Source organism: Acinonyx jubatus, chromosome B2, assembly GCF_027475565.1.
Source record: "Acinonyx jubatus isolate Ajub_Pintada_27869175 chromosome B2, VMU_Ajub_asm_v1.0, whole genome shotgun sequence".
Taxonomy (NCBI): domain Eukaryota; kingdom Metazoa; phylum Chordata; class Mammalia; order Carnivora; family Felidae; genus Acinonyx; species Acinonyx jubatus.
In genome coordinates this window covers 119497883-119525203 of record NC_069385.1, presented here as the reverse complement: position 1 = coordinate 119525203, position 27321 = coordinate 119497883, and the positions used below count along the sequence as shown (strand labels likewise).

Below are 27321 nucleotides of genomic sequence, written 5' to 3'. Positions count from 1 at the left end.
CCAGAGACTGAGGAGGAGCTTCATGCCCTGGGGTTCCAGGAGACACTGATATTAGCCAGAAGCTATCTAGGATATTAGAACATTGTTGCTTGCCCACGTTGAGCTTGTTCAAAACAGAGGGCCAAGGAGGGTAACCCTGGGAGCGTTTCAGCTAAAAGAGGTTTCCCAAGAAGAAGGTGGCCAGGCAACAAACTGACAGGTGGGAGGAAAACTCATTCTGTTCCATGAAGTCTGAGGATTGGAAATAGGACAGAAGTTACAGGAAGCCAATTTCCTTGGGTTCACCTTAGGGATTTTCTTCTAATAGCGTCCAGAAAGGTGAAGTGTGGCTCTGGGAAGTCTCAGTCCCTGGCAGGCCCTGTCACTGAACTGCAACAGATGCGTGAAAGCAACAAAGGCACGGTGAAGAGGTGTGTAGGGTTTGCCGCAGAAGACATGGGGAGTGGGCTGTTCCTCACTCCCCCTTGGAACAGCAAGAGCTGAGTAAAGAAAACTGGTGATACTTAAGGTGAAGCCATGCAGGTTGGAGCTGGAAATCTGTAGAAGAGCCAAGTAGGGGAAATCAGGTACTAGAAAACACTTTGTAAGTGAAAGCTCTGGAGCTCTTAGCAAAGAGGGGGCAACCGTGAGCTCCTACAGTGGCTGCAGGGTTATGCAGGAAGGACTGGGGCGCAGGCTAGGGAGGCTGCAGGTGTGATACTACTAGACACACTAGCCAATGGGGAGGCTTGGGGACCCACTACATGAGGAGAGCTCAGGTTGGGGGCTGGAGGCCTGGGAGAACAGCAGGGATGGGGAGGGTTAAGTTGGCCGGCTGGAGTCAGGTTCCCCGAAGCCTGGCTCTTTGCAGCTTCAGCTGTCACCACTACCGGCCCCAAGCTCCTGGACACTTGGAAAGTCACACAATTAGCCAGCCTGTAGAAAAAATACCTTTTTATTAATTATTAGGAATAATCCATTCACTGAATGCGGGGTATATGTTGGGGAAGGTTAGGTACTGCCAGATGGATGAGGGGAAACGTGCAATAGGGCAGTGAGAAGGGGGACAGCCCCCCACTTTCCACAAACTATAAATAGCAACGTGAACACAGAGAATCACAAATAAGAAGAGCCTTCCTCATGTCTCCTCCTATCCCACTCTTTCAGAACGAGTCCCACTGTGGTCCCTAGAGGTGCCAGGGCATCTGGAAGTTCGGGGCCGGGAGCGGGGTGCAGTGCGTGGCCTCGAAGTTGTGCAGATACTTCTGAGCCTGAAGGAAGAGGGCAGGACAGGTGGGGTGCAGAGCACCGCAGTATACAGCACCCCCAAACACCTCCACAGCCTCAAACCACCTCCCACACCCTACAAGCTGCCACTTCCAATGTTTACATGGTATCCCTGTCTCCAAGCCCCCTGGCCATCCCGGCACCCCCTTCCTGCCCGCCACCCCTCAGCTCACCAGAAACAAGGCCAGCTGCCGCCTTCCGTCTGCACTCATGTCCTCCCCTGTGGAGAAGAGCCGCTCACACATGAGCCATACATCTGGGTATTCATCCCCCTTCCTGGCTTCTTCCCAACACCCCCTCCTGCCACAGGACGTCCTTACCCACACTCCAGGGGAAGTCAGGCCCGTGCTCTGCCTGGTAGGAGCGGAGGACGGACAGGCACCAGTCCTCCTCCACCTCCCAACGGCTATAAATCGAGGCTGCTCAGGGAGAGAAAGGAGGGCTTGTCAGTGACCTGGCCCGGCCAGGCCCCCACCCAAAGGCCTCACCGCATCCCCCTGCACCTTCCTCCAGCTGTGAGGAGGCTTCCAGCCACTGCCTCACCACTCGAAGACCCTCCTCTGCCATTACACGGGGATACCTACAGAGGGAGCACCAGGACGAGAGATCAGGACCCAATTCTCTTCACTCCTCATCCCTAAACCCTCTTCCCTCCCTCCCTTGCCACGCCAGTGTCAGTAAACACATGCACACGCGCACGCACGCACACACACTCCCGCTTACCGATACTGTAGGAGCTTCAGCAGGAGGTCATTGCCTCGGTTGGACATGATGTCCTCAGGAACCCTGGGGGTGAGAACAGTGTACACTGGAGGGGCTGGAGGTTGGGGAGGAAGGGTCTGGATACCTAGGTTTCTGGTGGGCAGAGGTGGGAAGGGCAACTTCCTAGCTACATCTGGGATCTAGGAGGGCAGAGGCTCCCAGGCACTCACGTGGTGGTGATGATCTCATCCTTGGTTCTGCGGATCAGCAACACAGGGCCCTGGTACCTTCAGAGGACAGTGTGGTGCTCAGAGGGAGAGGGGACAAGTGGCCACCCCACCCTTGCACTGGCTGCAGCCTAACCCCCTACTATAGCAGGGCCCCACAGGCTAGCCCTTCACTCAGGGGTGAGAAAATATTTAAGAACAGGCATGGCCCACATTCTGGCCTTACTGGGAGATCTGCTTGAATACCCAGCAAAGCCTGTACAGTGGGGAAGTGGGGAAGGGAGTTACACGCCGGTTACTGGCCTGCCCTCACCTGCACAGCTGTTCTGCATTGTTCAGATTGAGATGCTGCCTCACGGTCCTGGTCACAAGGCCCCCTAGAGTGGGATCAGAGTGACGGGATGGCAGAGACAAAGCCCTTGCACAACATATAGTTCCCCACTGTTCACAAAGAAAACTAAGGCCCCAGACAGGGGAGCCCTCCTGCTTTTCATCCCGTTGGGTGACCCACTCCCCACCTACATAAAAAGGAACCATCTCCAGTTAGAATAGTTCCCAGTTCCAGCCCACCCCTTCCCTGGAAAGGCAGGCCTGGGAGCTGCACTCACTCCAGCTATCTGGCATAACCTTCAAGGCCAAGGGCACCAAGTCATCAAAGGAGGCATCCAGGATCACAGCACTAATGTCTGGGTAGGACATGGCTGCCCATGTGGCTGGTACCAGAACAAGGAAGAAAGGTGAGGACTGAGGGGCTCCTGCCCACCACCCCACCTTTGTCCCATTGACCCTACAGGCTGACACCATCATCTCTACTAGGTTAGCCCCAGGTCCCCCTTAACCCCTCACTTCACTTGGCCAGGGCACTGTATGGAGAAGACGGAGAGGGAATATCAAAGTGCATCGAAGACCACGTGCAGAGGAAAACTTCACTTCCCTGATCTCCCCCCTCCAGGACCCTGGTCTGCTTCTTTTCATAATGGGCATAAGGTAGAAGGAAATGTGAACGTATACAAATAGGATACCATCTTCCAGACACACGCAGATATCCCTCCTCCGTCCTCTCCTCCCTTAAGCCTCTACCCCACTGCTGGGCTCTCAGGGCATTTCCCTACTGCTCTTTGAGGGAGGTGGGGGTGGCATAATTTGCCCGGGGAGGGGGGTAGGCTGGTACCAGTGAAGCCACCGATGGACCAGGCATAGATGATGATGTCCTGGGGCTGGAAGCCCAGGCGGTGGATGGCAAACTGGACCACCACATCCATGGCATTGGCCTCATTCTGAGGAAATGGCACCCCCTGCAGGAAGAAGGGCAAACTCAGGAGTGGGTTAGCACCAGAGGCTGGTTCATGGGCCACTTGCACGCTTCCAGCACAGAGCTACCCTACAAGAGACAGAGGGTGCAGAAGAAAAGGGTGGCGAGAGGACCCGCACTCTCCAGAAATGCCACTTCTCACTGTGGGGTGGCGTCATGGTTCCCTGTCCTTGGCACCCAGGTGACAGATGAGTGAGAGCCACCAGAGAAATATACACCCCTTTTCCTAATTCCAGTGGCTGACCAGAGGGAGACAGACCATAACCATAAATTCAGGAAAAGAAAGGGATTTCAGAGAGTGTCTCACCGTGCTTCCAGCAAAGCCTGGATGATTCCAGCCCAGGACAGAATATCCAGCTGCAACACAGGAGGAGGAGGAGGAGGGGCTATGACCTTGTGGCCCACACCTCCCCCACCTCCAGCCCCGGGGGAAAGACCAACACAACATGGGAGCTCTAAACAACCCCAAATTTAGAGATGAGTAACTCCAAGCTTTCTCAGAACGGGGAGATGACACCAGAGGTTCTGAGGCAGCAGAAGGGAGAGATGTGATTATGTCATAGGGACAGAATGAAGGCCATAATGTTAGGGACACAGCCCAAAGGGAGGGAATGTAAGGTTGGCAAAGCGAATGGGGAGTAAACTTTCCCCCCAAATGTGAGACTTTCAAACCTCACTCAGACAAGGTGATCTGGCCCAGGGAAGTTATACTGGTGTGGGAAGGTGGGGACATTCCATTCCAAAGGGCAGAGACGAGTATGGTGCCCTGGGCCTACCTTCCAGAGGTGTAGAAATGCAGCCCACCTCATAGAAGCCCGCGTTCCCCTCACAGCAGATCACCTACGGAAGGAAGCAGGAAGGAGGGCTGGGAAGGAGCCAAGCTGGGACTGAAAATCCCCCGTGTGGCAGGACGTGGGAGCTTTACAGGGAAGAGGAAAGGGCCTGTTGTCTTCAACGGGAATAGAAACTTCTAATTTTACAAGGTGCATGAGAGGCAGAGTGGATGCAAAAGCTTAGCAAACTGAGGAAGACGAACTGCTCGACCACTCAGCAGTGTCGTTTTCCTTGGAAGACCACAGGAGGACAGCTCTCAGAAATGGGGTTATGGATATTTTTTTCCTTTCTAGTTTTTGGGTCTATTTTTTTCATGACTGTTTCTTTTGTGTGGCATGCCAATCACTTTCCATCTCTGGGCCCCAGACTTAGAGTCAGATAAACTTTAATTTCATGGGGCCCCGAGCCCAAACTCAGAGATGGTGGAGCTTGCATGGATTCTCATAGCAGCTGGGCAGTGCCGGAACCAGGAGTCAGCTCCCTGGACTGCTGACTCAGTGCTCTTTCCATGGCTCCCTCATGGAGGCAGGATATACTGGAGGCCAGGCTACCTGGATTCAAATCCCAGCTCTCTCACTTACTGTGTGGTCTGGGAAAATTATCCCAGGCTCAGTTTCATCATCTGTAAAATGGGCTCTCCTAAAAATAGTACCTCTTCTGCAGGGTTGTTTTGAGGATTAAATATATGCCTTCTATGTGATAAATGCTGTCTAAGTGGTGACTATTACAAGATTACTTTTTGGTCCTTGAATGTCAACTCCTACTTCATCTATTTCCCTGTGGTAGGGTTTTCCTACACCAACATGTCTTGAGGGTGGGGTGGGAGATGGGATTATCCCCAGATGTACTTCTTAGGGCTGCTGTAGAACTGAGGTCCCCAGAACCTCCACTGCTCTCCCCGCACCACTTTTGGGCTGGGCTCCCTGCTCCCTCTCACCAGCTTCTGTCCCTGAGGCTCAGCTGTCCCCCGCCGGTCCACAAACATGGTGTCAATCTCGTTGCCATCGCAGGCCAGCAGCTTTGCCCGGCGCCCGTTGCACTGAGTGGGGGAGATGTTGTGAGGGGCAGGAGGTCACATCCCTGGTAGGGGGAGAAGGACCATCGGGGGTGGGGTGGGGGCAGGGGGCCTCACCTCTTCCACCAGCCGGGCCTGGCCCTGCAGCAGCATGGGCATGAGGGCCTTCTGGAGCAGGTACACTGAGCCTGGATATAGCATCCGGCGCCCCAGAGTGTGCGCCACCAAGTAGCTGTGGGGAACATGGGGTTAACGAACCCTTGACCTCAGTAGGACCCAGGGATCATCCTAGCCCTAGCACTCAGAGACTCTGGGGCCTGCTTCACCCCTGACCTTTACAGTTTTGTTTCTTGACCTTTACAGCTTTGTTCTCCTCTTTCAGGACATAATGAAGTAATATATGTACCAGGATGGTGTTCTTCAAAATTTTTTTTACTACAACCTTTATAATATGCACATTTTATATTGTGGCCCAGTACACACATCTATATTTATAATACTGAAAATTTTAGGAGATAATATTTTCTATATGCGATAAGTAATTCTTATTAATTAAGAGAGAGGGAGATACAGAATCGGAAGCAGGCTCCAGGCTGGGAGCTGTCAGGACAGAGCCTAATGCGGGGCTGGAACTCACAGACCGTGAGATCATGACCTGAGCCAAAGTCGGCCGCTTAACCGACTGAGCCACCCAGGCGCCCCTATTCTTTTTAATTTTTAAATGTTTATTTATTTATTTAGAGAGAGTGCGTGCACAGGTGGGGGAGAGAGAGAGAGAGAGAGAGAGGCAGAGAGAGAGAGAGAGAGAGAGACAGAGAGAGAGAGAATCGCAAGCAGGCTCCACACTCAGCGTGGAGCCTGACACGGGGCTTGATCTCACGACTGTGAGATCATGACCTGAGCCGAAATCAAGAGTCAGATGCTCAGCCAACTGAGCCACACACGGACCCCAAAGCAAAGTTATTATCAACTATGATTCTGTTAATGTATAAATGCAACTTATTTAAAGGCCCCCTATAATACTTTAAAAAATGACAGCTGTAATTCACTCGATTTCAAGATTCATGAATGGACGGTAGTTTGAAATACACCACACTAGACTGCAGACTCCACTAGGGCAGAGACCTGACTGTTCTGTTCTGCAATATGCCCTATTCTGCCACGTAGCAGGTGGCTAGAGCCTGACAAAGAGGGGCTTAATAAATATTTACTGAACAAATGCACTAATCTAGACAGATAAGCTGTGGTAGGTATCTGAAAAAGACAATTAACCATTTCCAGTTAATCCTGAAATAGGATTTGTCCCCAGAAAAAAACAGGTATGTACCACCCTGTCCAGCATCCCCTCAAAACTGCAAATTTGGTTTGTCCCTCTGACCAATCGTCACACAGGCAACACTGATCACTAAATCCATCCCTTTCCTTGGTATCTTGGAACTGCCTCCCAGCCCCCAACAATAGAAAATTACCACAGCATCTGCTCTACTGTAAGGGAGGAAGGCTTACTGTTGTCACTTCTGACATCATCAGTAGCCACAACTTGGGCTTTGCTGTCAAGTACCCAGGCAAAGTAGTAACCCTTCTGAATATGTTACTCTACTTAATATACCAATCCTATAAAGTGCATTATTCATGGATGCAGAAATTGTAGCTTGCTTAAGGCAGAAGAATCTAGGAGTAGAGAGGCCAGGTCAGGGGCACAGCTGTCACCAGATGCCACTCCAGCTAAGGCTATGTGTCTCCACCACACTCTCAACCTCATTGTTCTCTCTCAGCCTTGTTAGAAGGGCTTTTGTGGGGTATCTGGCTGGCTTAGTCGGTAAAGCATGTGGCTCTTGCTCTTGGGGTCGTGAGTTCAAGGCCCATGTTGGGTGTAGAGCTTACTTAAATAAATTTTAGCAGCACCTGGGTGTCTCTGTCAGTTAAGCGTCTGTCTTTGGCTCAGGTCATGATCTTGCCATTCGCGGGTTCGAGCCCCACACTGGGCTCTCTGCTGTAAGCACTGAGCCCACTTTGGGACCTCTGTCTTTTCCTCTCTCTGCCCCTCCCCAGCTCTCTCTCTCAAAAATAAATAAACATTTATAAACAAGTAAATTAATTAATTAAAAATAATAATAAAATAAAAGAGCTTTTGTGTCAGAATTATTAATATCCCAACCCTTCATTCACCATCTGTGAGACTACACCTCCCTGAGCCTCTTTTCTTCACATATAAATGTAGATTAAAAACCATCACAAATAATACAAAATACATAGCACTAGGCCCAATAAATGGCAGCTATTTTATCCATAGCACCCAGTCCTGGAGTCCTCACCTGATGTCCCCTCCACCCCAGATGGCCTCTCTTCCCTGCTGCTTCTCACCTGGTGATCTGACAAGGCAGCTTCTTGACCTGGTTGAGGAGAGTGTCTGCTGTCCCCCGATGCAGGGGCTCTGGGCGAAGCAGGGCCACGCCCTGGCGGGAAGGGCCCCCTCGAGACTCCTTCCTGAGGATGGAAAGATGTAGGGGAGGTTGGAGTCAGAAGCAGCAAGCTGAGGTCCAGGAATGAGGAGATGGCACTGGAAAGGAGGCCCTGGGGCCCAAGATGGGGATGGAGGTGTGGGACAGGACAGAGCAGGATGGAGTGAAAGAACTGGGGCCTCACCGGCTGCTGGGCTCTTCCCAGTGGAAGTCCACTGGCCAGCTCTTGAAGTCAAAGTTGTAGTTGGCGAGCTGCCTCTGTGGTGGGCAGGGAGAGAAAGAGGAGGGGGGGAAAAGGGAAACTAAGAAATTGGGGCAGGCCCACCTACCCACCCTTGGCACCCTCATCCACAGGACTGGCCCCCACACATCATAGGGAGACAAGTCGAGGTCAACACACTCCTAGTTCATAGAGGGTAAGCTCTGTCACAGCCAGAAAAATCAGGCAAGAGAGGATACCCTATCAGGTATCAAAACTGGCCTGTCTGCTTCCAGAAGAACTACTCAACACTCTTTGCTTTTCCAAAATATAAAACTGACCCACCCCAAGAAGGGGTGGCTGGAGGTGCTGGTGCTTTTCAGGGAGGAAGTGGGGGCGGGGTCTGTTGGCTGGTCATACCCCTTTCCCCCACCGGGTCCTTTACATGATGTTGCCCTAGAGGATCAAAATGACTGTCCTAAGGTTGGGTGAGAGGGAACAAGGGAAAGTAATGTCTACAGTGAGTGGTTCCTTTGCATTGGAATCACCTCCTGAACGAAGCCCTCTCTGCTCCATCCTCACAGCCATCTCCCTTCTCTCACCTTCGGCAGCCATGGGCTGGTGATGCCAGCCACGCTATCGATGCCTCCAGTCACCCCACGAAGTCTGTCCACGTGCTCTCTGAGGGTGGCGGGAGCTGTGTCTGACTCTCTGCTGTACCCCCTCCCTCACCCTGAGAGCTCCCAGTGCTCTATTTTGAGAGCTCTTTTTATTTTCTGTCACAGGAAATTTTTTTGACATTTTCAAAAATAACTTGACTAAGGAAGAACAACAGAAACACTGTACAAAAATGTAAATGGCAAAACAAAACAAAACGGAAGAAAAGCAAATTTCAAGCAGGCTTTGCTCAGACCAGGCCTCAAATCCAGACCCAGCCCCTTCCTTTGCTCTGTGACTCTGCTTGTCACTTAACCTCTTTTTTCCTGTGTCCTCAGCGGTATAATAATGCCACCTCGTGTGGCTATTGTGAGGATTGGGAAGGGCGTACGCAAAATGCCTCAGACAGCAGCGTGGTAGAGCTTCATTACGTAGCTCTGTAAACGGCGGCGTGGAACAACCAGTAACACGATGATGGTAGGGTCACAGCTCTTTGATCCCAGGAATCCCTAACAGGGAAGAGCTTTATAGGGCCCCAAAGCCCCTTCTCAAAGATAATCACACTCCAGCACCAGCTGGGCTGGCACAACTCCAAGGACACTATGCCCTGGCTTTTCTCCCTCCTGGCACCACGCTGTGCTTCTGGGCACAACAGTGGACACACCTGTCCATCTTGACCCATCCCTGACCAAAACTAGCATGGTGTTCAATGCACACAGCCAAAATAAACAACACTTACAGAACCGAGCTGCTGTGACAGAAGACCCCCTTCTAAGATGTGGAATATTTCCACATCTAGACAATTCTTACAGATGGAGGGGAGAAGGGTGGAGGATTGTTCTAGTGGAACATCCCGTTAGAAGTGGTAGGGAGGAAAATTCTCTGGGTGGACAGTTCACTTGCACAGGGGAGAAGGGCTACAGCAATGTGCAAGCAAAAACCTACTGCCACGGGTGGCAACACAACTCCTCGCCCTGGCAGAAGCTGGTGCCCAGTGCTCTGGAGAGGCAGCTGAGAAAGCTGCTGCCAGGGCACCTGTCTGGCACCTTTCCTGGGACCCCTTACCTTGTTTTCTGCAGAGTGGTTCCTATGTGTTGCCTCCAAGATGGTGATGAACTGCCGGTACTGGGGGTTGGTCCAGCGGCCGATGCCTGGTAGAGAGAGGATAGGAGACAGTGTTAGGAAAACTGGGAAGAGCAAGCTGAGTAAGTTTCAGGAAGAGGATTGGAGATGGGCATGGAGAAGGCCCTGGAAAGGGAAGTGGGAGGGAAAGGAACAGGTGGCCCAGGGTCTGGGGAAATAGGAGAGTTGAGCTGACCCCCTTTCTCCATATCTAGCAACTGGCTTCAGTGTTCTGCTACCCAGCTTCTTCAGTTTGTTTCTTTATAGGCTGGCAACCCTCAACGTTCCAGAATGTTCACTTTGCTAGTCATGCAACCTTACTGTTGCATGCAACACACCGTCATGCAACCTTACTGTTCATCCTTGTGAACACTGAGTCTCTCTTTTTTTCCCTGCCACCCTTCTTCACTGCTTGCTTTCCATCTCTTTTCTGTATAGTCTAACTCCCTGCCATCTGGCCTCATGGCTCCTGCTCTTGCCCCGTAATCACTTCCTCACTGAATCCAAAGTCTCCTTCCTCCATCCCCACTCTCTTGCAACTATGCCTCTCTACACTATTCCTGTCCCCTGAGACTCCTTCTCTGCTTCCTGGGTCCATCTTTGCCACCTTCTGAATCCTGGACCGCTCCTCCCCTGCCTCCATTCTACTTCCCTCTCTGAAATAAGAGCCATCCTCAACACTGCACTCATTCCTCTCTTCACTTGGCCCTTTGGCGATCACATCTGCTCTCCCTTCACTGCCAAGGAGTCTCAAACCCTGACTTCTCTGCTTCCGTTGACCCGACAGGTGTCATGTGCCAGGCACTGTCCTGACATGGGAGATAGCAGGAAACAAGACACACGGGTCCCAGCCCAGAGAGCTAGCACTTTGGCTGGGGGTGGGGTGGGGCTGGAGAAAGACAATAAGCAAGTAAACAAGAACATTTCAGAGAGGATTAAGTGCTATAAAGAAAAGAAAACCAGAATCAACTAGAATGCTATTATTATCAAGGGTAGAGACCCCAGACAATATTAAGAATGAAGGAAGGTGCAGAATGATTTGTATAATGTGATGCCATTTGTGTCAAAAAGGCAAAATGCACAAATGAATGGCTATATATGGTTTATGCTTACCATATTTCATAGATTCTAAAATGCATAGTTTTTCACATTTGAAAACTGAAATTGGAATGTATTTTACAATTCCTAACAGCTTAGATTTGATCAAATGAGGTATATCTTTCATAAAAGGATAAAAATGTGGACCAGGAAAGAAACCACACCAAGTGACAATGGTTACCTCTGGGGAAAGAGGAACACAGAAGTGGGGAAGATTCCAACAGGAATGCCAACTCTGAATGCAATACTTCAGAACTTTATTGACAAAAAGTATGTGAAGCTACATGACAGAATATAAGCATTTCAGTTCATGACACTTTGTTCTCTGGACTTCTCTATATTTAATTTATGTACCCAAATTAAGAATAAATAAAATTTGGGCTGCCTGGGTGGCTCAGTTGGTTAGGCATCCAACTCATGATCTCATAGTTCTTGAGTTTGAGCCCCACATCAGGCTCTCTGCTGTCAGCACAGAGCGCACTTCAAGATCCTTGGTCTCCCTCTCTCTGCCCCTCTCCCTCTCAAAAAAACAAACAAACAAACAAACAAAAAAAACCACTTAAATAAATATGTAAAATTTAAAAATAAGACAAAACCCAGGACTGGGAGCTACTTTTAGGTGAGGTGGTCAGGGAACGCCTCTCTGATGAGGGAGCCCACCCCAATGGAGATCAGGAGGCAGGACACCGAAGGCAGAAGGTCCCCACCCCAGGCTGGATATGACTGCAGCCATGCAGCTCCTAGTCTACCACCTCTCTCCAAGCATCCCTTCACCCAGTTTTCTTCACGTGCATCGGCCGAGGGGCAATGATTTGGACTCTCTCTTCATTTTTAAGTTGTGAGATATAACATACGTGTGTCCAATATATATTCAGTTTAAAAAATACGAAGCAAACATTCCTGTGACCATCACCCAAGTCAAGGAAGAGAACAAAGTCACGTCCCTCCAGGAGCCCTCCCCATCCTGTTCCCTCCCTCTCCCAGGTGATCACTCTCCTGACTTTCAAGATAAGCATGCCTGTGTTTTGCCACTTCTGTATGCATCCCTCTTGAACTTTACATAAGTAGAAACACACTGCATACATCATTTGTTAGTCTTCTTTAAAAAAAATTTTTTTTTAATGTTTATTTATTTTTGACAGAGAGAGAGAGACAGAGCATGAATGGGCTAGGGTCAGAGAGAGAGGGAGATACAGAATCTGAAACAGGCTCCAGGCTCTAAGCTGTCAGCGTAGAGCCGACGCAGGGTTCAAACTCATGGACGGCGAGATCATGACCTGAGCCAAAGTCGGACGTTTAACCGAGTCAGCCACCCAGGCGCCCCTTGGTAGTCTTCTTCTTGCATTCAACATTACAATTGTGAGACTCATCTGTGTTGCTCAGTGTAGCTTCAATTTGTTCATTTGCATTGCTGTATTGTGTTCTGCCCTAGAACTAGACTCCCTGCCATCCTACTATTTGTGGCCATGGACTTGTTTCCAGTTTCGGATTATTACAAACATATATACAGACATATGTGGAATTATTGTAGGGTATATGCATCTCTTCTAGATAATAGCAAAGTGTTCTGCCAATTAGCTTTTCATACTTACAACCACGCCCTTTAAGAAAAAGATCATGCCTTCAACATTCCCAATTATTCCCCCTCAGGGCCCAACACAAAACTGTATTTGCAGAAGTGACTTCATAAATATTTACCCAGTGAGGGATAGATCCAAACCAGGCTCCCTCTCAACCTACCTCGGAGGCAGGCCACTCCTGCCAGGAGTAGCAGCAGTGTCCCCGCATAGTGAGAAAACGGCACCACTTTGGACAAACTCAAGTAACCTGGGAGGGGAGAGGCATCACATGAGAAGCTCTCCCCACTGCCCCAACCCCCACCCCGTACCCTCTCTTTGGGATAGCCATGCCCTCTGAGGAAGAAGATGCCTGATGGAAGAGGGAAGCCAAGCCATCCTCTCAGGTCCCCTCTCCTCTTTAGGGGGGGTCAGCTCAGCTGCCAACAACCTGCCCACCACCTTTGAAACCACACTGACCTTTCCTGTATAAGTAGAAGAAGGCGAAGGGAGAGGAGTAATAAGAGATGGACCAGAAGACTGAAGCCTGCAGCAGAGAGATGGGGACAAGCAATCAATACACACACACACACACACACACACACACACACAGAGGTCTGCCATTTCCAGGCCTAACCTCTGAGCAAAGTGGATAACCTGAGGGAGATCATATCAAGTACCTATTCTGTGCATGACACAGTAGGTGCTTAATATTTGTTAAAAGGCAGCGTATCAGAGCATAACAGAGGCTGGGAAAATTAGGTACGGGTTCTGTTTTCTTCCTCTCATCTCCAGACATAATTTCATCACATTGAAAGGCCAGTTTCTCTTTCTACTCAAGTTAATCAAGCCTTTTCACTCGGCCCACTCAGGACAGCACCTGGCCTGGTCCCCAAGAGATGCACAAACGTCACCATAGGAACCCTGCCAGAGAAAACAGCTGTCTTTGCAGCCAGAGAGGTTAGTTGCCAGGGAGGACAGGTCACTGGGGACCACAGGACTCAGCACCTGCAGATGGTCCCAAAAGTAAGCACAGTTTCCTCAGGGCTCAGGCTGCCCCAGAGAAAAAAAATGCACACACCAAAGGGGACTGCCAAGTATGTGCACTTGACAGCACATCCGTGTGTGTGTTGAAGTCTCTTGCAGAGCCCAGAACATCCCCCACCCCCGGGGGCACTGCCTTCTCCCAAGCTGCGGGGGAGAAAATTCGGGAGGGCAAGTGGGTCGGAAAAGATGCAGTAGTCCCAGATGGCAGGACAGACGTACCAGTGCCAGGATGCTGTCCGCATGCTTCTCCAGGGCACGGGGTTGATAGTACGTATCCTGCCAAAGCAGATGGCTGTGTCAAGGGCCGTGTCCATTGACAAGTCCTTCCCCTTCTCTTTTGAAAGCCCTGATTCGTGTCCTCTGGTTCTAGCCTTCAAAGCTATCCCTCCTGGGACATCCCTGTCTCCCACAGAAGCCCCTCTTCCCACCCCCCACCCCCACTCCAAACCTCATTTCCTATCCCAGACCGTGAGAACATACCGGGCTGGACTTGGGAGCAAAAGTGAAAACATCACTGGATGATTTCTGCTCCCAGTTTCAGATGGGTTGTGGGCATGTGCATATGGGGAGAGGGGTTAGAGCAACAGAAAGGAAAGGCACCATAACAACTTTAAGAGGGAAAGAACAGAAATAACAGTGGGGTGATTAAAGAAGAGAATGTGGCTGAGGGTGGACGGTTTGTAGAGGACAGTAAACATAATCTGAGACTACCAATAAAAAGGTGGAGACCGTGTAGGGGCACAGCCTACCACCACCCTCAGCTTTCACGAATGCAAGGACCCTGGGGTCTCCAAAGTAGGTTGGGCGGTTGGGTGGGGGGCAGCGGGTCCGTGACATATTCAAGTCATGTTGAAATTCAAGGCCAGGGTAAAGGGAAGATAAAACAGAACCAGGGAAGGCACCTAGCAGGAAGAAATCGAGAGTTTGACGGCAAAATCATCCAGCTCTCGAATCAGCGCAGGGTCTCTTCCAGGACGTAGAGTCAAATGGGACCAGCACGAACCACGACAGACAGGGTGGGGGGCCGCGAGAGGAAAAAGCAAGGAGTGGTAGTCGGAATGAGAAAGCGGTGGCAAACCGCGATAAAGGAGGCAGCCAGTCCGCAGGCGTGACTTTAAACCAGGAAGCACAAAGAGCACTTCGCAGACAACTGGCTTGACAACCAGGCTCCCCCGATTTCCAATAATGGGCGCTTCTGGGGAGCAAAGGCCGCAAAGGGGTTCGGGCCGTACCATGTTTTTGACCAGGGGAGAACTCGACTCACCCAGGAGCTGGAAGGGGGGGTAGTGACTGAAGTTGGAGTCTCGGGGACGCCGGACGGGGCCCTTTCCGAGTCCCTTTCCCGGTAGATTTTGTAGAGCCGGGGGCCTAGGACGCAGCTCAGCAGCTTCGCCATGGCCCCCGCTTGGGCCGCTGCTCTCCCAGCAGCAGGTCCCCCTGCTGGCCCCGCCCTTCCCCGGCCTCTAAGGTATTGCGTGCCCTTGACGTCAGCACGTACCGGCTCCGCCTCGTGCCGAGCGGAGACATTTTCCACGCTGCCTGAGACGGGCTTCGGGCAATTGGACCTACGGGTAGAGCGATGGTCAGAAATTAGTTGGAGGCGTTTGGAACGCGGAGAATTACAACCTTATCGGGTGTAGTCCAGTCACTTATTTCTGTCCCTTAATATTGGCAGACTCTCGAGCGAGGTGGGAACGAGAGGCAGGATTAGGAGCACTTGACCAGAGCAACGGAAAAGAAAAGGTGTCTAGGAATACATCAAATCAAAGAAATGCAAGATTTTATGAAAAGAATTACAGAAGTTTTTGAAAGAGGTAAACTGAAGGCTTGAATAAGTGGAGAGCTACGTCGCAGTCATGGATATGGATAGGAGGACTCAGTATTGTTAACGTGTGTGAAATACTGGTTTAAAAAATAAAGGATACATTATCGTTCTTAAGCGTGGATGAACCTCAAAACCGTAGTACTGACTGGAAAAAAGAAAGCCATAGATTACATACAACCTGACACCCCGTTTCAAAAAGAAAATTTAATGGTCAAGTAAGTGCAAGATAAAGAGCAAATTTGGAATAGTGTAACACAGCATAGAGGATCTTTGAAATGGTAATACTGTTATTAAATAGACAGGTTTGTCTTTTCTTTGTACGTTACACCTACATTATATGTAAATTCTTTAGCTTTTTATTGCAGTAAGCATGTATACATAAAAGTGCACCATTTGAGTATATCGATGTAATCAGCATCCAGGTAATACCGGGGGCAGGGGGGACATGGATTAAATAGGTGATGGGGATTAAGGCATGCACTTGTTGGGATGAGTACCCTGTGATGCATGGAAATGTTGAATCAGTATATTGTACACCTGAAACTATTATAACACTGTATGTCAACCAACTGGAATTAAAATAAAAAAACATTAAAGTGGCTCCTGGGTGGCTCAGTCAGTTGACCGTACAACTTTGGCTCAGGTCATGACCTCACAGTTCACAAGTTCGAGCCCCACATCGGACTCGCTGCTGTCAGTGCAGAGCCAGCTTCTGATTCTCTGTAACCCCCCCACACCCCCCCATCCCTCCCCTGTTCACGTGCTCTCTCTCTTCTCTCAGTAAAAAATAAAAATATAAAAATATATATGCCATATATACTACTTTAAAAGTAAATAACTTTTAAAAGTAAATAACACATTAAGAACTATTAGAGCTAGGGTGCCTGGGTGGCTCAGTTGTTAAGCATCTGACTTCAGCTCAGGTCATGATGTCATGATGTCGTAGTTTGTGAGTTTGAGTCCCACATCAGGTAAGCACAAGCCCTGCTTTGGGGGAACGCTGCTTCCCTGCTTCTCTTTCTTTCTCTCTCTCTCTCTCTCTCTCTGCCCCTCCTGTAATTCTCTTTCCCTACCCCTCACTCACTTGTGCTCTCTCTCTCTCTCAAAAAAAAAAAAAAAAAACTCTTAGAGCTATATGAAGATCTGTTTTGAGAATCCTATCCTACCTGGGGTAGAGAGGTGAATTGGTGAATTCTGCAAACGCTTGTTATTCTCTTCTTTTAATAGTAACGTAATATACTCATCAGGGGTTCAGAAGAGATGTGTGGTGTGCCATAAGCCACACGGAAAATCATTCTAAATTATTTATAGGGTATTGGCTGGGTGTGCAGTCTTGTACTGAGTTCTGTGGAGACCAACGTGAAGATTCAGCTTCTGCATTTATGGTTGGCATCTTTTAGGGTGAAGGAGAGAGCACAGAATGTACTTCCAGACTGAATGGAGGTGAACAGCTGTGCTCCCTTCTGTGCAGGCTTTTTAGCATGAAGAGTCTTTAATCTGTGTCCTTCAGCTGATGTAGAGTCAGAAGTGTGAGGAGATCATCTTCAGAACAGACTGGACTGGGTCTTTTCCCCCTTGGGACTGGAAGGTGGTGGTCACTTTTTCCCCAGTAGACAGGAAGCTGGGCTTTATCTCCCCAGCATTCCCATCCCCTCAAGAGGACCGTGTCACTCCAGACCGGGGAGTGTGAGTCTTTATCTGGGTTCTGTTTCCTCCGTGGGGCACCAGGTCCTGGGCAAGAGAACTTGGCAGGCTCTCCCCATGGCGGTCTTATTCCTCCTTCTGTTCCTATGTGGCCCCCCGCAGGCTGCTGCAGGTAAGGAGCGGGAGGTGGGGGATTCTTCAGCTATTTGCAAGGTCGTGAGGAACTATTGCTGTTTCTCCTTAGGGGCCTGCAGATGGCATGTGACTCAAGAAGATAGATTTACCCCAACTGACTTCCCCCTACCTCTAATTCTGGGGAAGATCCAGAGAAAATGAGCGTCCAGATCATGGACAGTTTCCTTTAGAAAATAAGAATAGACACATAAGTGCTTCTAGAAAAGGAAAAATGAGAGGAAGAGAGAAGGGTATGTGCCAACTATTCCAGCCTTTTCTCTCTTGCCTTCAGATTCTCTCACCCACTGGAGGAGAGAGGAAGAAAGCCCTACCCTCTTCTCCCCTCCTCAACTTTTTTTATAGCTGTCATTTGAGAATTGTGCTCATAGCAAGACCCATGCTGGGAGACCCCAGAAGGAGCAGAAGCCAGGAGTTAGAGGTCAAGTGGGAGCTGTTGATCTGATGGAGGTTTCTAGCACCATAAAACCCCCTCTCCACAGACAATATCCAGACCATCTATGTAGCCTTGGGGGAGGCAATGGAGCTGCCATGTCCCGCACCACCCACTCTGAGTGGAGACGAACTCCTGTCCTGGTTCCGCAGCCCTGCAGCAGGCTCCTCCACTGCCCTGGTGGCCCAAGTCCAAGTGGCCAGGCCTGGGAGGGGGCCTTCCCCAGAACCTGGGAAGTCTGTAAGGGCATCCAGGCTCAAACTGCTGGGGAACTACTCTTTGTGGCTGGAAAAGTCCAAGGAGGGAGACGCCGGTCGGTACTGGTGTGCTGTTCTGGGTCAGCACCACAAGTACCAGAACTGGAGGGTGTATGATGTCTCCGTGCTCAGAGGTGAGTGGAGGCATGCAGATGGGGGGGCCACCGGGGGCCAGGAAGCCCAGCAAAAAACTAAGCGGTCCCTCTCTCCCCACAGGATCCCAGCTATCCGCGAGGGCTGTGGATGGATCCCCCTGCTCCGTCCTTTTATGCTCTGTGGCCCCTGCCAGACGCCTAGACTCTGTGACCTGGCTAGAGGGAAGGGGTCCTGTGAGGGGCCATGTACAGTCATTTTGGGGCGATGGGGCTGCCCTGCTCTTGGTGTGTCCTGGGGAACAGCTCTCTGAGTCCAGGGAACACAGACCAAGAATCATCAGCTGCCTCATGCCTCATAACAAAGGGGTCAGCTTTAGCCTGGCAGGTAAACTGAAGGAGGATATGGGAGAGGATGTTGTCTCTGGCACATTCTGCACCTGCTGGCCAGGGGAGGAGGACGTGACTTTGTAATTGGCCAGATTTGGGTTGGGGGTGATTTCTGGTGGAGCAGACCATCACCTGTAGGGAGAAGGCTTTTTTCTCATTGGCCAACTCTATAACAGAGAAGGGGGTTGATTAAGCCACCTTTCTGGTGGAATAGACCATTGGCCATGAAGAACAAGAAGGATTCCAGTGGGATATGCCATTATTCAGAAATAGGGTAACCTAGGATTTTTGTGGGCTATCCCATTTCAGAGAGGAAGTAAATAAGAATTATTGATGGGGGACTTGTCTTTTTTTTAATTTTTTAAAAATTTTTTACATTTATTTATTTTTGAGAGATAGAGTGAGAGTGGAGGAGGGGCAGAGAGAAGGAGACACAGAATCCGAAACAGGCTCCGGGCTCTGAGCAAACGTTCAGCACAGAGCCCGATGCGGGGCTCGAACCCATGAACCGGGAGATCACGACCTGAGCCGAAGTCAGACACTTAACCGACTGAGCCACCCAGGCACCCGGGAGTTGTCTTTTGAAGAAAAGATATATGCACTGATGTTATAATGGCCTACTGAGAGTGAAAGGAGAAGGAGAAAAAAATGTATCATTGTTTTACAATTAAAAATCCATTATACACAGACAGAATGCCATTAGATGTAGAATAACCCATTTACAAGGCAGGAGGGAGGAGAAAATTGCCATTAGTTTGGAAGGCAAAGGCCAGTTGATGAGCAGTGCCTGGGTCTTATTTCTCTCTACATCTACAGCACCTAATGTGGCGCCTGGCATTTGGTGGGCACTCAGTGAATGCTTATGGAGTGAATGAATGAAAGAATGAATGAATGGAAGGCACTTTACTTTCTCTTGAAACTTTGGATTACTATTAAGGATATGAGGAAAGATTGCTCATATGGCTGCCAGTTATGGCTTCCAGTCTGCTCTGGAGTTAGCTGTTCATATATGGGAGGGGGTGTATTGCTATTGGTTCACAGGCTCAGGATGAGAGGCTTGAAAATGGGCAGAGTGGGTTGGTGGAAACTGGGGGCAAAGACGCATATGAGGTCTTCTGGTGGGAAGAGCCCACCAGAGTATGGGGAGAGGCCTTTCTTTGGGGTATGGGAACAGACCCCTCACCACCTCCCTCCTTATCCCTATTGTCTTGCCCCTACTGTAGCCTCCATGGATGCCTCCCCTGCCCTCTGTGCCCGTGCCACGGGCTGGGATGTATCCTGGATCCTGATGCTGTTGCTTGCAGCAGGTCAGGGGTTCACCATCCTGGCCCTCAGCATCATGCTCTGGAGACAGAGGGTCCAGAGGGCTCAGTGCAGAGGTGAGTCCCTCCCTCCCAGAGGAAAGAAGAGAGCATGTGGGTGTGAGGCAGAGGGTTGCCTCTATACCCTATTTCTCTAGGGGAGGAGGGCAGTAAGGAATATAGCTCTGAATTATCTGATAATTTCTCTGCTGCACCCCATATGGCTCCTTCTTCTTAGATGCCTCGATTCCTCATTTCAAACCTGAAATCCAGGTCTATGAGAACATCCATGTGGCCCGTCTCAGGTGAGAAACACTAGGGGGTACAGGCTTAAATCCCAGAGGAGACTGGGGTTGGGATGGGTGTGGAATCCTAATTCTGAGGAGGTGGAGTATGGAAGTATCCTTAATCTATCTTTCTGCTTCACAAAACCCACAGCCCACCTGCCCACAAGATCAGATGATCTCGATGACATCTGCTGGGAAGTGTGACCTGCTGTCTCTCCAGCCATCTGGCACCTGAAAGATTCGCCTGAAAACCCTGGCAAGGGGGGAGGGGCTGAGAGTGCTACTTTACAGTCCAGCTGGTCTCCAGCAGTCAAGCTGTGTGTGTGTGTGTGTGTGTGTGTGTGTGTGTGTGTGTACGCATGCTTGTGTGTTGTGGGGGGTTGCTGAAGGAAAGGAGAAGCATTATCTTGTGACATCACCTATGAGAAAGTGTGGTCTCCTGTTTTATAATAGCCAGTGAAGGGGTGACCCTAAGTGCCCAGTCCCATGGGATTGAGGGGAGCCTGGGGTAGGGGGCAGGGGGTGTGGAAGGGTGGGGATGGACAGAGAGGAGACAGAAGAATCCAGAGACTTGAGCAATGGTGGCGTATCAGTCTTGGGGAAACCAAAGGATAAATGGAGGAAAATGAAGAAGAGAGAAAGGCAAGGACTCAAGTAAGAGGAAGAGATGGACAGAGAGAAACAAATGGAAGCATCAAGTAGGAGGATGGAATGACAGAGAGAATGGGAAGAAGACTCAGGTGGCCTCTAAATTAAGCCAGACCACCCCCCACCTCCAATCCTTCATCCCTGCTCAGTCTCATTTTCCCAGAGAAGAAGGTGAGGGAGAACAGGCACCTTTAATCAGACCCCAGACTTCCTTGCATGGAAGGGGAGGGCACTGAGTCAGGATGAGGGGTGGCTGTGCTCAGCCCCCACCCTGAGCCACCCTCCTTATCCTAGCACTTCATTGTGGCATCCGGAGTGGCAGAGGCTTATCAACATCCTGACATCCTGGGAGCTCCAAGAGTCCCATGGTATCTCCCTGGGGAGAGGGAGTGTCCGCAAGGGTGGGCGGGTGGATTCACTGGTGGGGTGTGTAATTGGGCCCTGTGTGCTGGGCTGTCAGTGAACCCTGGACAAGTCTGGGCTGGCCAAGCAGGCATTGGTGCTCCCAACTGGTCCACTCCCCGGTCTCAGGCAGAAAGGAGCTGGACTCCCAGCCACATCCTTTTGTGTGCTCAAGCTTGGACCTCCGTGGAGAAAAGCTTTCACAGGAGTGTCACCAAAAACCTTCATGCTACAGCAGCTTAAGCTGACCTGTTAGCAAGGAGGAGGACGGGAATGACACAGATGGAGAGTGAGGTGAAAGTTAGGGTTCTAGTTCCAGCACCCCAACCAAACCCACCAAGCAGCTATAGTTTGCTTTTAGAGAGCACACGCACATACACACCACACAGAGCAGTGTCCTAGACTCACAAATAGCACTTTTATTAAATTTACTCTTCATAGTTCCCCAAGAACCTCCTTCCTGAGTTCCTAACCTGCCAAATTAATCTTTCCTAGCAAGACTGTCCTCCTCACCATACCTGGTGCCCCTTCAATCCCCGTGCCTGGGACCCACAGCTCCATCAAAACACCTGCCTTGCCCAAGACCTGGAGCTAAGATAGAGCATCAACATCGGGCAACTGGAAAAGACAAAAGGCATAGAACAGGTGTTCTTTACGAGGCTGGGCTCTGGGCAGGTACCTATAGGGGTTAGAGCAGTGCCTGTAGGAATCAGGCCTTGGGAAGGGTCTGGGAAGGTATTGGGCCAGAGACCTGAGGTCTCTTCAGAATCAGGTTCTTGGGCATATCTCAGATGAGGTGTTTCCAGGGTGGTGGTGATGGTGGAGGAGTCCTGGTTTGAGGCTAGTGGAGTAGGTGGGCTCCCCACATGAAGCTGGCCACGAGGAGGAGCAGGGTGATGAGGAGGGGGCTGGGGAGCCGCTGCAGCATGGTGGCTGTGTTGCACAGGTTCTGCTCACAGCAGTGGTGCCGCAGAGCATAGGAGCGTGACCAGTAGGTGGCATGGCCCTGCAGAGGGCACTGGGCCCTTGGGAGGCAGCCTTTCCGCTCGATGATCTCACTCTGCTCTGTGGGACAAAGAGGGAATGCTGAGGCCCGGGCAGGAAGGAGGCAAAGACTGTGTGTGGGGCAGCAGGAAAAGCAGGATGGATGGATGGAGATGGGCCTGGAGTAGAGCCATGGGACCAGAGTCCTACCTGAGGTGCCGATACTGATGCCACAAACTTCGTCATCCTGACACTCGGTGAGAACAGGATAGCAGGGTTTGCTGAAGCTGCAGGTGTAACAGCGGAGCCGTCCCCGGGTGGGGGACGTGGTGAGACCTGGGGGGTCAGCAGAGATCAAGAGAGGAAAACAGGCCAGTGAGAGGCTCGAGCCCAGACCTGCGACAGGGATTCACAGAGAGATGTGACACACAAAGTGGGGAGAGGGAAGTGGTGAAAGGGAGGGAGGAGGGCAGGCAGAAGTAGAAAAAAAGACACAGAGGAGGGTGGGGGGACAACTCAGGAAAAGAGAAAGACACAGAAGCCAGAGGGATACAGAGATTGTGAGAAGTGCACAGACATGACAGAAGCCACGAGAGTCAGAGATGAATGCAGAGAGTGACACAAAATGCCAGACCGGGGAAGGCAGGGTGGCGGTAAAGAGGTTAAGTGAATGGTGCCACAGACAAGAGCGAATTAAGAACCGACACTGACACTAACCAAGGGACCCAGTAAAGAAGCAAAAGATGAGATAAAGGACAGGGGAGACAGAGGTCAGAGGCATGTCCAAGAGATGCTGCAAGGAAGAGATAGTTATTCTCAAATGTCTTCGGAAAGAAACTTCTTGTTCCACCTTCGCCTGGCCTGAGGCCATTCCCGGTAGCTCTTCCTTCTAAAGCCCTTACAACTCTCTTCTCCAGTCTTCCCCGCTTCTCCCCACCGGCCCCACCCTTACCCAGTGCCCCACAGAGGAACAGGAGGCACAGACAGATGCTGGAGGAGCGCATGGCTGGACCCAGGGCTCAGGAGTCTGGGAGAATGTGATCTGCACCCTGAGGTCCCGAGAGTTGGAGCATCTGAGTGAGACAGGGAGGGACCAGTAAACAAACACACCTAGGGAGTGAATCTGGGGGGGGAGGGGGGTGGAACCAGGACCAGATCCACCAGCCTGACGTGGGAGGGTCCTGGGCCTCTGCTCTTGCATCCCACATCTCTCACATCCTCTCTGCCCCCTACTTTAGTCTGCTCCAGTCTTCAGGGTCTTCTCCGTTTTGTGTTTGTTACTCTTGGCTGCGTCTGCCGCTCCAGAGTTATGTCTGTCACCTTCCCCCTCACTCCTCCCTCCCTCCCCTCCTCTCAAGCTGTTCTCGGCTCTGTCAACTCAGCTCCCTGTCTTTGTTTGCTCCATTTTTCCCCTCTCCAAGCATTTGAGTCTCTCAAGGTCACCCTCCTGGAAGCCCTGACCCAGAATGGCTCCAGTGTGGTGTTTGAATGTGAAATGAACACTACCCTCTTCCACCTGCCCCTCCACACAAAGCTCAGCTGTCTAAGTGGGACCCCACCCAGCTTCAGATCCCTTTGATCCCCCCAAGCCTCAACATTTGTACCCTATAATTATCCCTCCCAGCTTTACTACCACGAGGGAGGAATTAATCATGGGTGGGGCCAGAGGGACAGATGTGTTTCTACTGGGGGGGGTGTGTGGCTCAGAAAGACTTGGAAGTAATGTGGGGATAAGATTTAGAAGGTGGTGGTAGATTCTGGAAAACTGGGTTTAAGACATTGGGGAGGAGAGCCTGATCTGAGGCATCAGAACAGGGATGTGCCAGGAGTAAGATAGAGGAGGGAAGGCAGAGGAGACAGATCTCCAAAACATTTTTTTTTTTAATCTCAGGACCTCTTCACCTCTTAAAAATTACTGAAGACAGAGCAGAGTTTTTCTTTGTGGGAGTTAATATTGGTATTTACTATATTAGAAATCAAAACAGAGCAGTTTAAATAGGTTTATTTAAAAATAAAAATAATAAACCTATTACATGTTAACAAAACATAGTTTTGTGAAAAGTAACTTCTTTCCCAACAACATAGAAAAGTAGTATCCCTCCACACTTTGGGGAATTACATAAAAGTCAGGCTTAAGAGAAGATGGCCAGGTTTTCACATCTTCTTCTGCACAAAGTCTATTGGGATATGTTGTTTTGGTCGAAGTATACAAAGAAAATCTGACCTCACGTAGGTATGAAGTTGGAAAAGGAAGAACACTGAGGACCTTCCAAAAGGGTCTTAGGGCCAGGAATTCGGGAGCCACAGCTTTAGAACAGCTGCTGAGGAAGGAAGAATCTGGGGACTCCAGAGGATGCTGAGGGCTCTTCCTGCCATGGGGGCCCCTCCCTGTCCCCAATGGGGCCCCAGTGCCTGCTGGGGGAGATTCTTTCCTCCCTTTTTATTGCCCTATAAAGCCCAAGGCAAGGGGGATATAAGGCTGGCAGAGCGGGGCCAGGGAGGGGGGGTGGGAGAGAGAGGTGATCCTGACACAGGCAGACACAATGAACTCCCCAGTTGTTGGGGTCCTGCTTGGCACCCTGCTGGGGACTGCCCTGGGTAAGGAGCAGCCCATCCCCCTCTACCCACACTGGCTCCTCAGTCAGCCCGGGCCAAGCACCTCTTCTTTCCTGCCAGGAAACCAAATGAGGTGCTATGACTGCAAAGGAGGCCCCGGCAGCTCCTGCAAAGAAACCGTGGCCACCTGCAGGGAGGGAGAACGCTGTGGCTTCCTGGAGCGCAAACCCCAGCCAGGCCTGGGACCGAACAAGCTATCTGGAAACCGTGAGTCCTCAGTTTCTCCCTCTTCCCCCAGCCCTTCCCTGCCTCCAGCTCCTACTTCGATCCTTCTGGTTTTCAGAACCTTCTAGGCTCAGTCTGGCTCTGGGCAGATGGTGCCATGGCAGAGTAGAGCAGTCTTAGAGCCCTCTGGCTCTGGCACAGCCCCTCAGCAGCCCACTGTCCCTATGTTCCTACTTCCCCCTCTTAACTCTCCAGAGTCTCATAGGCCCATTCACTCACAAATGGTTGAAAAAGTTCTGTCCCTTGAGGTCAGGGACCAAAATAGTAAACCAAACTTGCAGACATTAGATAAGGACCAGGGGTGTGTGTGTGTGTGTGTGTGTGTGTGTGTGTGTATGTAATTTTGAAATAATTTTTGAAAATTATTTAGTAGAAATAGTATAGAGAGTTTACTATTTAGTAAAAATAGTACAGAGAGTTCCTGTATATCCTTCACCTCCCTTCCTCTAATGTTAACATTTTATATAACCACAGTACTATTATCAAAATCAGGAAATAACAATAACACTGGTACTACCAACTCATCTCCAGACCTTATTCAGTTTAGCCAGTTGTTCTACACATGTCTTTTTTTGGGGTCCTGTACTAGAGCCAAACCGAACGAGAGTTCATCCACTTGCTGCACAACAAGCCAATAAAAACAGGCACCGAGCTTTGGCAGAGAAGAAAGATAGGCCATTTATTGGTGTGGTGCCATCCAAGATAATGGGGAGCTGATGCTCCAAAGTCCCACCCCCTCCCCAACTGCTTGCCCATGAGGGTTTTTGAGGACAAAAGTGGGGATAGGGTTCTTCTGAGAAAGTGGACACTGTTGACTGGAAGTCCATGAGGTCATGCTAGCAGGTGTTCTAGTGCTACTTCGTCTGGTCCTCGGACATCTTTTCCATCTCAAGAGACTTGGAATCTCAAAAATATCTTTATTCTTTATGTTAGAGATTTCATTAGGTACATCTAATGATCATATCTTTAGGATAGTGCTGATTTTAATTACTTGTCTTACAGGTTCCTTCGAGTGAGACGCAAACATTCCTATCCCTTGAGCCTAGGCTACGTGTTCCTTTGGCCAGCCCGGCTGTGCCTGGGGCTGATAGGACCTGTAGTGTTCATTTCTGCATCTGAACTGACAGTCCAGGACCCAGACCAGGATCCCACATTGCATTTTAGCTCTCGTGTCTTCTTAGTCTCCTCTGATCTGTGACAGTTCTGAGTCTTTGTCTTCCATGACCTTGACACTTTTGAAGAGTCCTGATAAGTTATTTTATAGACTCTCAATTTAGATTTATCTAATATTTTCTCATGATTTCTAGATTGCAGTCATGAGTTTTGGGCAAGAACAGCACAGAAGTGATGTTGGTCCGTTTCAGTGCATTGAATTAGAGGGTTCACAGTGTCAGTGTGTGGATTTGGGTCATTTGGTTTCATGGAGCTGTTTTTTTGAGGGGGGCAGAGAATCCCTTTGGGCTCCTTGAAGTCACATCCACTCTGCCCTAGAAGGCAAGTCCTCATGCGAAGAGTCCGACACCCAGTCTCGTTCTCTCCTCAGCCTCAGTGACCTTGATTCATCACTATCCAGCCTGCGTGGCGGCCCATCATTGCAATCAAGTGGAAACAGAGTTGGTGGGAGATGTGACTTACACAACCCACAGAGACTGCTGCGTCGGAGACCTGTGCAACAGCGCCGTCGCGAACACTGTGGCCCTGCCATGCCTCCTGGCTGCAACAGCCACCACACTGGCCTGGCTCTTGCCAGCACTGTAAAGAGGGTAGTAGCCTCAAGGGAAGGGAAGGGCACAAGGGAGCGAGGGAACAAAGGAGATTCGAGGTGAGAAGACAAACAGCCCTCTGTGAGCCATTAAAATCTATCCACCACCCTAGACCTGACTGGAAAATTCTATCTTTTTTGATGGGAGAATTGCAGGAGTATTATGGGGGCATCCATGCTCTAGTTTAGGGGTTATCAAGCATCAGTGGACTTAGTTATAATGGTGTACTCCTTAACCAATGAAACCCCAAGGGACAATGGAGAATCTGCTCTAAGTGACTTCTGGTCCTATTGCTAGGGAGAGTCTTCCCCGGCAGTGAGGACCATGAGGGCATGAGGGGACTGGTCTCTGGGCTAAGTGGGGGTCATCAGAAATCAAAGAAACTGTTTGGGTTTGTTTCCCTTTCTCCCATTTGCCACTTGCTTCCCAACGTGACTCTATAGGATTGAGAAAGGAAACGTAAGCACCATGCTAGGAGGGTTGCTTGGTGCCCTGCTTAGTAGCCTGGCCAAGTGAGGCCCTTGACTCTAACCTGAGGGACTGAGGCCTGTTAAGAGGGTCCTGGATTCCATCCCCATGCAACTCTCCTACACTTTTTGGTGAGCCCTGAAGCCAGGCTGCACCTCCTTCTTGGCAGTACACCAGAGGTGTGGCCTAAATTTGGGATAAGAATTGTCGCTCCAAACACTGAGACCTGTGTGCCAACCTCAGGCACAGGAAGGAAGGATAGAGGCCTGAAAAACCCATTTCTCTATTTGCCCCAGC

At 50.3% G+C, this 27321-nt stretch overlaps 4 protein-coding genes across 8 annotated transcripts; 2 read left to right on the top strand and 2 right to left on the bottom strand.

Annotated features, from left to right (window-relative positions):
* Positions 1 to 918: 918 nt before the first annotated feature.
* On the bottom strand, positions 919 to 14963 carry ABHD16A (abhydrolase domain containing 16A, phospholipase). The gene is made up of 20 exons (XM_015082162.3): positions 14762 to 14963; positions 13717 to 13773; positions 12931 to 12997; positions 12635 to 12721; positions 9740 to 9825; positions 8003 to 8076; positions 7721 to 7843; positions 5474 to 5588; positions 5279 to 5380; positions 4284 to 4347; positions 3815 to 3864; positions 3367 to 3490; positions 2804 to 2908; positions 2509 to 2572; positions 2199 to 2255; positions 1990 to 2052; positions 1770 to 1846; positions 1587 to 1685; positions 1440 to 1486; positions 919 to 1250 (listed from the first exon to the last, which is right to left on the bottom strand). The coding sequence occupies exons 1-20, from the start codon at positions 14891 to 14893 to the stop codon at positions 1167 to 1169; spliced, it is 1677 nt and encodes a 558-aa protein (XP_014937648.3). The 5' UTR covers positions 14894 to 14963; the 3' UTR covers positions 919 to 1166.
* A 2017-nt stretch (positions 14964 to 16980) lies between these two features.
* Positions 16981 to 21411, top strand: LY6G6F (lymphocyte antigen 6 family member G6F). 2 transcript variants are annotated; one of them, XM_015082147.3, is made up of 6 exons: positions 16981 to 17138; positions 17641 to 17982; positions 18065 to 18328; positions 19554 to 19709; positions 19870 to 19936; positions 20070 to 21411. In XM_015082147.3, the coding sequence occupies exons 1-6, from the start codon at positions 17084 to 17086 to the stop codon at positions 20092 to 20094; spliced, it is 909 nt and encodes a 302-aa protein (XP_014937633.1). In that variant the 5' UTR covers positions 16981 to 17083; the 3' UTR covers positions 20095 to 21411. The 2 variants fall into 2 exon arrangements, with proteins under 2 accessions (XP_014937633.1, XP_026913906.1); XM_027058105.2 differs by lacking the exon at positions 19554 to 19709.
* LOC106983983 (lymphocyte antigen 6G6e-like) lies at positions 21368 to 23261 on the bottom strand. Of its 4 annotated transcripts, none has more exons than XM_053223040.1 (3): positions 22803 to 23065; positions 22163 to 22288; positions 21368 to 22033 (listed from the first exon to the last, which is right to left on the bottom strand). In XM_053223040.1, the coding sequence occupies exons 1-3, from the start codon at positions 22954 to 22956 to the stop codon at positions 21810 to 21812; spliced, it is 504 nt and encodes a 167-aa protein (XP_053079015.1). In that variant the 5' UTR covers positions 22957 to 23065; the 3' UTR covers positions 21368 to 21809. The 4 variants fall into 4 exon arrangements, with proteins under 4 accessions (XP_053079015.1, XP_014937671.1, XP_053079013.1 ...); XM_015082185.3 differs by having other exon boundaries at positions 22905 to 23061; XM_053223038.1 differs by having other exon boundaries at positions 21368 to 22288; positions 22803 to 23261.
* Positions 23262 to 24433: 1172 nt separating this feature from the next.
* LY6G6D (lymphocyte antigen 6 family member G6D) lies at positions 24434 to 26667 on the top strand. Its single transcript, XM_015082186.3, has 3 exons — positions 24434 to 24550; positions 24629 to 24775; positions 26337 to 26667. The coding sequence occupies exons 1-3, from the start codon at positions 24496 to 24498 to the stop codon at positions 26549 to 26551; spliced, it is 417 nt and encodes a 138-aa protein (XP_014937672.1). The 5' UTR covers positions 24434 to 24495; the 3' UTR covers positions 26552 to 26667.
* Positions 26668 to 27321: the final 654 nt, after the last annotated feature.

Coding starts and splice junctions, on each gene's coding strand:
- ABHD16A (XM_015082162.3), bottom strand. CDS start 14,893: ATGGCGAAGCTGCTGAGCTGCGTCCTAGGCCCCCGGCTCTACAAAATC. Junction 12,722..12,930: donor CTTCTACTTATACAGGAAAG/GTCAGTGTGGTT, acceptor CTCCCCTCCCAG/GTTACTTGAGTTTGTCCAAA. Junction 1,686..1,769: donor CTCCTCACAGCTGGAGGAAG/GTGCAGGGGGAT, acceptor CTCCCTGAGCAG/CCTCGATTTATAGCCGTTGG.
- LY6G6F (XM_015082147.3), top strand. CDS start 17,084: ATGGCGGTCTTATTCCTCCTTCTGTTCCTATGTGGCCCCCCGCAGGCT. Junction 18,329..19,553: donor GGTCAGCTTTAGCCTGGCAG/GTAAACTGAAGG, acceptor CCCCTACTGTAG/CCTCCATGGATGCCTCCCCT. Junction 19,937..20,069: donor ATCCATGTGGCCCGTCTCAG/GTGAGAAACACT, acceptor CAAAACCCACAG/CCCACCTGCCCACAAGATCA.
- LOC106983983 (XM_053223038.1), bottom strand. CDS start 22,956: ATGCGCTCCTCCAGCATCTGTCTGTGCCTCCTGTTCCTCTGTGGGGCA. Junction 22,289..22,802: donor TGGCCTCAGGCCAGGCGAAG/GTGGAACAAGAA, acceptor CTGACCCCCCAG/GTCTCACCACGTCCCCCACC.
- LY6G6D (XM_015082186.3), top strand. CDS start 24,496: ATGAACTCCCCAGTTGTTGGGGTCCTGCTTGGCACCCTGCTGGGGACT. Junction 24,551..24,628: donor CCTGCTGGGGACTGCCCTGG/GTAAGGAGCAGC, acceptor CTTTCCTGCCAG/GAAACCAAATGAGGTGCTAT. Junction 24,776..26,336: donor GAACAAGCTATCTGGAAACC/GTGAGTCCTCAG, acceptor TTCTCTCCTCAG/CCTCAGTGACCTTGATTCAT.